At 36.7% G+C, this 8,461-nt stretch overlaps 1 protein-coding gene across 1 annotated transcript; it reads right to left on the bottom strand.

Annotated features, from left to right (window-relative positions):
* Positions 1–4,558: 4,558 nt before the first annotated feature.
* Positions 4,559–8,178, bottom strand: LOC110450629 (alpha-crystallin A chain-like). The gene is made up of 3 exons (XM_021498246.1): positions 7,792–8,178; positions 6,584–6,757; positions 4,559–6,207 (listed from the first exon to the last, which is right to left on the bottom strand). Exons 1-3 carry the CDS (start codon positions 8,074–8,076, stop codon positions 6,085–6,087), a joined length of 582 nt encoding a protein of 193 aa, XP_021353921.1. The 5' UTR covers positions 8,077–8,178; the 3' UTR covers positions 4,559–6,084.
* Between the last annotated feature and the right edge of the window lie 283 nt (positions 8,179–8,461).

Raw genomic sequence — 8,461 nt, 5'->3', positions numbered from 1 at the left:
CACCTGTTTACTGTCGCTTGGAACATACCAGCGCACCTGTTTACTGTCGCTTGGAACATACTAGCACACCTGTTTACTGTCGATTGGAACATACCAGCGCACCTGTTTACTGTCGCCTGGAACATACCAGCGCACCTGTTTACAGTCGCTTGGAACATACTAGCGCACCTGTTTACTGTCGCCTGGAACATACCAGCGGACCTGTTTACTGTCGCCAAGAACATACTAGCACACCTGTTTACTGTCGCCTGGAACATACTAGCACACCTGTTTACTGTCGCCTAGAACATACTAGCACACCTGTTTACTGTCGCCTGGAACACCTGTTTACTGTCGCCTGGAACATACCAGCACATCGAGGCGATGATTGATCTTACTAAGTACAGGTAAGGGCTGTTGTATAAACGAACCTACTGCGCACATTTCAGTTTAGTTATTTCTGAACATAATTGGGTAAAGTTAACAAAAGGGTGTCAATCAAATGTAGCAACTTGACTTGTTTGTTTGATTTTTATGATAAATGCGTACTTTACACTGTACTATCATCAGACCAAATGAGAAACTCTGGATGGATTAATACGACTGAATAACAAATTTTCGTTGGTGCAAAAGGTTGCATGAAGCAGCACAAAGCACATAATACCAGAATAATTTTACTGTACCTAGGGAAACACTGCTGCCGAATATAAAGAGACGATATAGGTCTCCATGTGTGTTTTTGTGAAGATAGACGATATAGGTCTCCAGGTGTGTTGTTGTGTAGATAGACGATATAGGTCTCCAGGTGTGTTGTTGTGTAGATAGACGATATAGGTCTCCAGGTGTGTTGTTGTGTAGATAGACGATATAGGTCTCCAGGTGTGTTGTTGTGTAGATAGACGATATAGGTCTCCAGGTGTGTTGTTGTGTAGATAGACGATATAGGTCTCCAGGTGTGTTGTTGTGTAGATAGACGATATAGGTCTCCAGGTGTGTTGTTGTGTAGATAGACGATATAGGTCTCCAGGTGTGTTGTTGTGTAGATAGACGATATAGGTCTCCAGGTGTGTTGTTGTGTAGATAGACGATATAGGTCTCCAGGTGTGTTGTTGTGTAGATAGACGATATAGGTCTCCAGGTGTGTTGTTGTGTAGATAGACGATATAGGTCTCCAGGTGTGTTGTTGTGTAGATAGACGATATAGGTCTCCAGGTGTGTTGTTGTGTAGATAGACGATATAGGTCTCCAGGTGTGTTGTTGTGTAGATAGACGATATAGGTCTCCAGGTGTGTTGTTGTGTAGATAGACGATATAGGTCTCCAGGTGTGTTGTTGTGTAGATAGACGATATAGGTCTCCAGGTGTGTTGTTGTGTAGATAGACGATATAGGTCTCCAGGTGTGTTGTTGTGTAGATAGACGATATAGGTCTCCAGGTGTGTTGTTGTGTAGATAGACGATATAGGTCTCCAGGTGTGTTGTTGTGTAGATAGACGATATAGGTCTCCAGGTGTGTTGTTGTGTAGATAGACGATATAGGTCTCCAGGTGTGTTGTTGTGTAGATAGACGATATAGGTCTCCAGGTGTGTTGTTGTGTAGATAGACGATATAGGTCTCCAGGTGTGTTGTTGTGTAGATAGACGATATAGGTCTCCAGGTGTGTTGTTGTGTAGATAGACGATATAGGTCTCCAGGTGTGTTGTTGTGTAGATAGACGATATAGGTCTCCAGGTGTGTTGTTGTGTAGATAGACGATATAGGTCTCCAGGTGTGTTGTTGTGTAGATAGACGATATAGGTCTCCAGGTGTGTTGTTGTGTAGATAGACGATATAGGTCTCCAGGTGTGTTGTTGTGTAGATAGACGATATAGGTCTCCAGGTGTGTTGTTGTGTAGATAGACGATATAGGTCTCCAGGTGTGTTGTTGTGTATATAGACGATATAGGTCTCCAGGTGTGTTGTTGTGTAGATATGACTTTCAACCAGTTCTGTCGACAGTTGATAGCACTTTGTAAAACCTCATCATTAACAATTGTAAATGGAAGGCCTGGTGGTGACCCTTATGGAAGTAGTACAGTTTATAGTAACAGAGGAACTAGTCTGATACGGTATTCGTTAGTAGAAGAATCGACATTGTCCAGTATAACTGATATTCAATCTGATTTTTTTTCATTTATTTTTCAAATCATTCGACAGTTTCTTTTTGTCTGAAAATAACCTTTGATAGGTTAAGTTAAATAAAATATGTTTAGGAAAAAGTAATAATAAAACATATACGGATTATGTAAACAAAGCAATATCTAATCCTGAGTGCATTGGTTTACTTGGATGTTTCGTGTGACCCTGTTGTTCAATCTTTTTGTTTACAAACTGCTGTTAGACATACGTCTCATAAGGTAAAACTGCAACGGTGTGAAGACGAGTCTTGGTTGAATAACAAAGACAGTAGAAAATTGTAATATATTAGTCAATAAAAAAACGTTTTTATGAGATTGATCAAACTAGACTCAAAGGAGAATATGAGGGGCATAATGGAAATCAAATGAACTTTTTAAAGAAAGCACAACCCTTAGTCATTCTATAAACATTGTGGGACACGTAAAAATAAAGACAAGTACATTAACTGACTCTTATTCAACTTTCAAAGCAACTTCGATACCAAGCATCAATGTATTTAACTAATATTGACCGTTCTTATTATCCTGGTTTATTTATAGAATTAGACAGGGAAAATTGAATGAGAACGTATGGTAGCTATTAGAAATTTGACATTAACAAATCCCCGGGACACGGCATTGACAAAGACATTGCTGAGGTATGCTATGAACAAGTGTCTGATTGTGGAGACCATTGACGTAAGATCATTGAACACTAACTGTTAGGGACCAATTGGATTGGGATATTTTGGGGAATTAAAAGACGTACAAAATAATTTTATACATTTTTTTAAGAAAGAATAATGAATATTTTAAACAGGAATGTTTGCAAAATATAAATACTTTTTCGAAGTGTAATCTGTATAAACGTACCTTAATGAGTTTGGTTTACAAAGCTACTTACATAAGTCCATCTATAATCAGTACTTAAATGAGTTGGTAAAGATTATAATATATTCTCACAAACTTCGTGAAGAAACTGGCAGATTCCAAGGGTTTTAAAACAAACAAAATATATTTGTTCGTTAGGTGCCTTATATGATACGGAAGATGAATTTCATTTTGTTCTAACATATCCAGTCTTTTATCAAACCTTACTATACCCCACACACAAATAGGTATACATTAATAAAGTTGTTCTCCACAGAAAATATAGAAAGAAATTGCTTATTTTGCCAAATATATAAGTATTGCCAATAAAAGCCGATATAATGCATTGGATTAAGTCAACTGTATCTTATGCTTGTCAATAATATATTAACATGTCCACATCAGGAATTGTTTTTATATGACTAAGTCATTTTTTCTGAACATTGCAACATATCTCTCTCTATACATTAAGGAGTACGTGCGGAAGTGGTGTATATGAGTGTTGTTGTTTATTTGTTTACTGTCATATTGCACTTTAAGCTTACCGTGATCAATAAACACACCTGGACTGAGTACCTGGCTGAAGTGCCACCTATAGACCTAGCGAGAAAATATATGTTATCTCGTCAAGATACGAAGATTCATCCATATTTGGCAAATAAATCATATTGTATATTAAATATATATCATTTTGTTATTATCCGTAATAATAACGCAGGCCACCTTATCTTAAAGCATTGATTTTTAATCATGAACATTTATGTTTAAGAAATACTGGGCGACTATTTGCTAATAAAGGTTGTGAGACTGGACTTTTCGACTTTATTTCCATAGAAGCTAGTCCTGCTTCTATTTAGCTGATGTTTTATTGGCGAGAAAAACATTAATGTTCCCAACGGTCTGCTGACATTACAGCTTTGTCATCAGATACTTGTTTATAAAACGCAGGACATGTCCGACCTTAAATCACCTACGGACGCCATGGTCAGTGAAACAGACAGCAAATCTTCAAAACAAGCACTTTGTTGGGGATTTTAACGGTTCACAAGGTTTCTACACAAAGGGATTTAATGAAGGTTTTGCATTCAAAAGCAGACTACTTTTCTTCCAGAAAGTGTATAATGGTATATGTAGATTAAACTTTGAAAAAGGATCGTAATTGGTGTCACATAAGATCCTTTTGAAACCAGTGTTGTAAAATGGTGTTCAGGCAAATGGTGATTGGTTGATTAGGGAAAATTAAGTATTTAAATAAATGTAACTATTTCACATATAAACCAGTCGCCGCACTGCCGCGCTAATGGTATACGTTGTATAGTTAAAGGATACTCAGGTTACGGTATTTACACCTCAGTATATTATTTTTATAGAATTATAATTCAACTTGAATGCATATTTATTTGATACAAATATTTAACCTTATGCTACCCACAATATAGAACAATTAGATTGTTTGACATTTGATAAACAATAATAAGATATTTATTTATATCAAGATATGATTTCTTACTTACTTATGTTAAAATATAATTGGTCTATCCGTCCGTCCGCTCATTCGACTTTTCATTCAACATGCCGTCAAAATGTTAATAAGCATGGCTAGCGATACGGTCGCGGGATCACCAGTGTATAACACTTTATCGTGACGACAGCACGTGTCTGATGACGACGGAAAACGATATAACTTTAGAGTTATTAATTTTACCAATAACAGAATATTCTGTACATGTAAAGCAACAAAGGAAAACAGTCAACTTATATGAAAAATAACACGACAATACTGAAGTGTTAACAACACCGTAACTCGAACTTAAAACGATGAAACAATTTCCATGGAGACCATTGAAAAAGAACAACGAAAGCATGTAATCAGGTGCCCCGGATTTAGCGTCCGAGAATAAAAATATGATTGTATGTCCAAGCGCAAGTTTTAACGAAAAGCCATCCATATTGTGATCCCAATACACTGATTTTGTTACTTTATTGATGTACATGTAAATATGTGTTATTGGTAAGCAGCATATCAGTTTTAAAACAGATGGTGTATGAGATACTGTCATACTGCTGTTACGTGAGGCAGAGACTAACACACATCATCTGGACGAGTCGAGGGTTATACCTAGCTCAGGGACAGACCTAAAGGGAAGCCGGAAATCGGCTACTCTTCCAAGCGTTTCGTTGCCAAGATGAAGTTGTTAACGTGTCTAAGTCTGGTCCACCATTGTGTTGCAATGCCAACTAACATTCAGTAAATATAACAAAAATTACCACACCGATCATCTCGAAGATAACGGAATGTGACATAATCCGAAAATACCAGGAGCAGGACTGTTTTAACGTTCTACAAGCGAGCGCACTGAGTGAAAACTGAAGGAGGCTGTGGTCGTCGAAGGTATACGGACTTGGAAAACCTATATAAAAACAATACAATAACATCTCTTATTTCCCTAACATCGTTTGAATCTCTCCATCTGAGGGCTACTCCCTCCTCAAAATAGGACTACTTTCTGCAAGAAACAGGACGACTCCCTCATGAATTTATGAGTTTATAAATTATCACCCCGGGGACCATTCTATTTCCCTCATACCCATTCTATGACTGTGTACTATTGTTAAATTATGAGTATGTGCTACAATATCAGATCAAAACAATTTACAAGAGTTTTCAATTTGGTTCCGCATTAGCATACGTTTTTATAAAGATATTTATGAAGGAACCCAATTGTCTTTGTCTGTAAAAAGACGTTTAGTCTAATTACAAATGCTTGCATACATTTATAAAAAAAGCACATTTTTTTAGTCTTAAACATCATCGTTTAAGGTACAAGATCTATTTCGAAGTGTAGGCATACAAATTTTTGTATACGAATAAAATAATGATGGGACCGTGTGCATTTTTAAAATTTGTGTATGAAGGAAAGCAAAGAAGAAAAAATATTTATTTAATACTTATCATGCAACAGATATAAAGAAAAGTATTGAATCAGTCTTCTTTCTCCAAATGTTCAACATTTCTAATTGACAACAATAGAAACTCCGGTTAATGTAAAGTATAAAAGTGATCGTCTTGCACAAAGCTGTTACGGCTGCCGGTCGATTTCGATGACCTTTTCCATTTCCTCAGTGACACCTTTGATCCGACCTCTTACCATCAGTAGACCGTCATCTGTGACTACTGCATTCATCGTTTCAGTGTCAATATTCTGCAAAGAAAATGCACCTTTAAAACTTGTTTATTAATACAGTATGCCAAAAATAGATAACACTGCACCATTCAGCTGTTTCGTCCTTCTTTGAACATCAGTGATGTCAGGAACCATCAGGATGATAATCCAAAATGGTCTAAACAACTGTTGAAACATACGGGGAGCTACGAAAATCCCTTAATTTAATGATGTTCAAACAGAAGAGTACAGTTTAAAATGAGAAAGACAAACAATTTAAGGTTATAAAAAATATCTTCAGAATGATAGGTTGTATTGTAAAATCACTTCAACAATTTAATGTAAACAATTAGCGGATTTCTTATTAAACACGAAATTTGATGCTTTGTAGTAAAATATAACATATATAATATACCTCCGGGATAAGGAATTCTCGAGTTATCTCCCTTGAGACACATCCACTGTTCTCTGCATTCTCCTGCTTTGCCGAGATAACAAGTCGGTCTTTATCGATTTTAATCATCACGTTCTTTTGTTCAAAGTCTCGCATATTCATTTTCAATGAAAATGCCTTTTTGTCAACCTTCAACTGCAGAATCAAAAATATATAAAGGATTAAATAAATGAATGAATAAATAAAAGTTAACAAGGCACTTGATTGAAGCGGGAAACAGGATCTCCCTAACTTTTTCGCTGCGAAGACAGGTAAATTGGTGTACAAAATGTTTTATACATGGTATATTTTCTTTTACCATGTAATTATTTTTCCTTTCTTAATACACGCATAGTGTGTTATCACATATGCTGCTCTAGTGATTATTTCTGTATCTTAAGATTCATGCAGATTAAGAGTCAGTATTGTTAAAGCGGAAAGATGAACTACTACAGTGAGTGTATTTTAGTAATGTTGAGAAAAGGGAGTTTCGACTAGGCATACACACAGGGACCTGAGAATTTGTAACAGCTATATTTGGACCTAAACTAAGGTGTTCAGAGTAATTTTGCATGTTTTAGGCGTTTAGATCGACTTTCGGTAAAAATGCCACCCCAATAATTACATATTATTTACGTGGCATTTTTATCTAAAAGCGATCTAAACCCCTAAAACATGTAGAATAACTCTGACCACCTTAGTTAAGGTCAAAATATAGCTGTTACAAAGGGCCGGTTTCCAAAACGGCCCCTTCTCTGATTCAAATTTCCTGTTGGTGGTGCACTGCCCATGCCGTTGTGGTCACAAATCTNTTATGTTTTATGAATAAACACGATGTTTTGGAAATATTTATCAAAAGAAATTTATACTATGTTGCGAATTACAATTTCGAGATAACCTTCTTTTATTTACGAACTTATGTCTTTGATGCTGAAATTGACAACTTTATAAAAATACATTTTCACTGAAATTATGAAATCTGGGTGTCGGAAAGGTGTAAAATTATTCTTCGGAAAAGAAAAAAACAGTAGTTGAGCTAGATAAGAAATTATACGGTGGCAGGCTCCTATGGAGAATTAACATTACTGGAAACAGGCCCTTTCCAGGTTCCTATGGGATTTACCAATAACTGACTATTCACAAAACAAAATTTTGTTATGATTGAAAAAGAAATCTGCAAATGACGTTACCTCGGCTGCCTCAGACCTTGCCAAAACGTGTCGCCCCCGTCTTGGGATCTCATCGACAATTTCGCCAAAGGCGAGCCTCGTCATCTGACCCATCTCATCCAAAATGGAACGGAAATGTTTGTCAAATGAATGTCCCCTGTTAAAATTACTGTCCCATGGGTCCCTGCATGTCTTCGGTCGGAAGAAGGAATTTTTGGGGATGTTGGATTGACAACATAATGGCTGACGAGCTACGGCCTGTACATGGCGACAGAGCCGCGGTACAACACTTCGTGCGCGATACATTTTATAAATGAAGACTAGGGTGCGCGGCGATTATTTATACCTGTTTGGACTTTCTCGAAATATCTAAATCTGATGCAAGTATAATGTGGCCTTACGAGTAAACGCTGGGATTTTCTGATGAAATATAAACGTCAATATGGGGCGCAGTAAGGGTGTTCCCCAACAGATACTAGCCTTGTCTGTTAATACACCCATATCATAATCAAGGTTGCTAACTCTGTCACCCTAGTAAAATTACCCCGTTCCAGAAAATAACAACTCATTATATGACGTCGGGAGCAGTCTAGATCAAAAGGAAAATAGATTGTCTATAATTTGTTGTATGATTTGACATATATTATGCAGTATAATTTTGGTAGACTTCGTGAAACATCGTAAAATGGTC

Source organism: Mizuhopecten yessoensis, unplaced genomic scaffold, assembly GCF_002113885.1.
Source record: "Mizuhopecten yessoensis strain PY_sf001 unplaced genomic scaffold, ASM211388v2 scaffold5385, whole genome shotgun sequence".
Lineage (NCBI taxonomy): Eukaryota > Metazoa > Mollusca > Bivalvia > Pectinida > Pectinidae > Mizuhopecten > Mizuhopecten yessoensis.
This window is presented reverse-complemented; position numbering and strand designations above follow the sequence as displayed.

Excerpts from the sequence above, each read along its gene's own strand:
- LOC110450629 (XM_021498246.1), bottom strand. The coding sequence starts at position 8,076 with ATGTATCGCGCACGAAGTGTTGTACCGCGGCTCTGTCGCCATGTACAG. Across the intron at positions 6,758-7,791 it reads CAAGGTCTGAGGCAGCCGAG|TTGAAGGTTGACAAAAAGGC; the intron begins GTAACGTCATTT and ends TTGATTCTGCAG. Across the intron at positions 6,208-6,583 it reads GAGAATTCCTTATCCCGGAG|AATATTGACACTGAAACGAT; the intron begins GTATATTATATA and ends TTTTCTTTGCAG.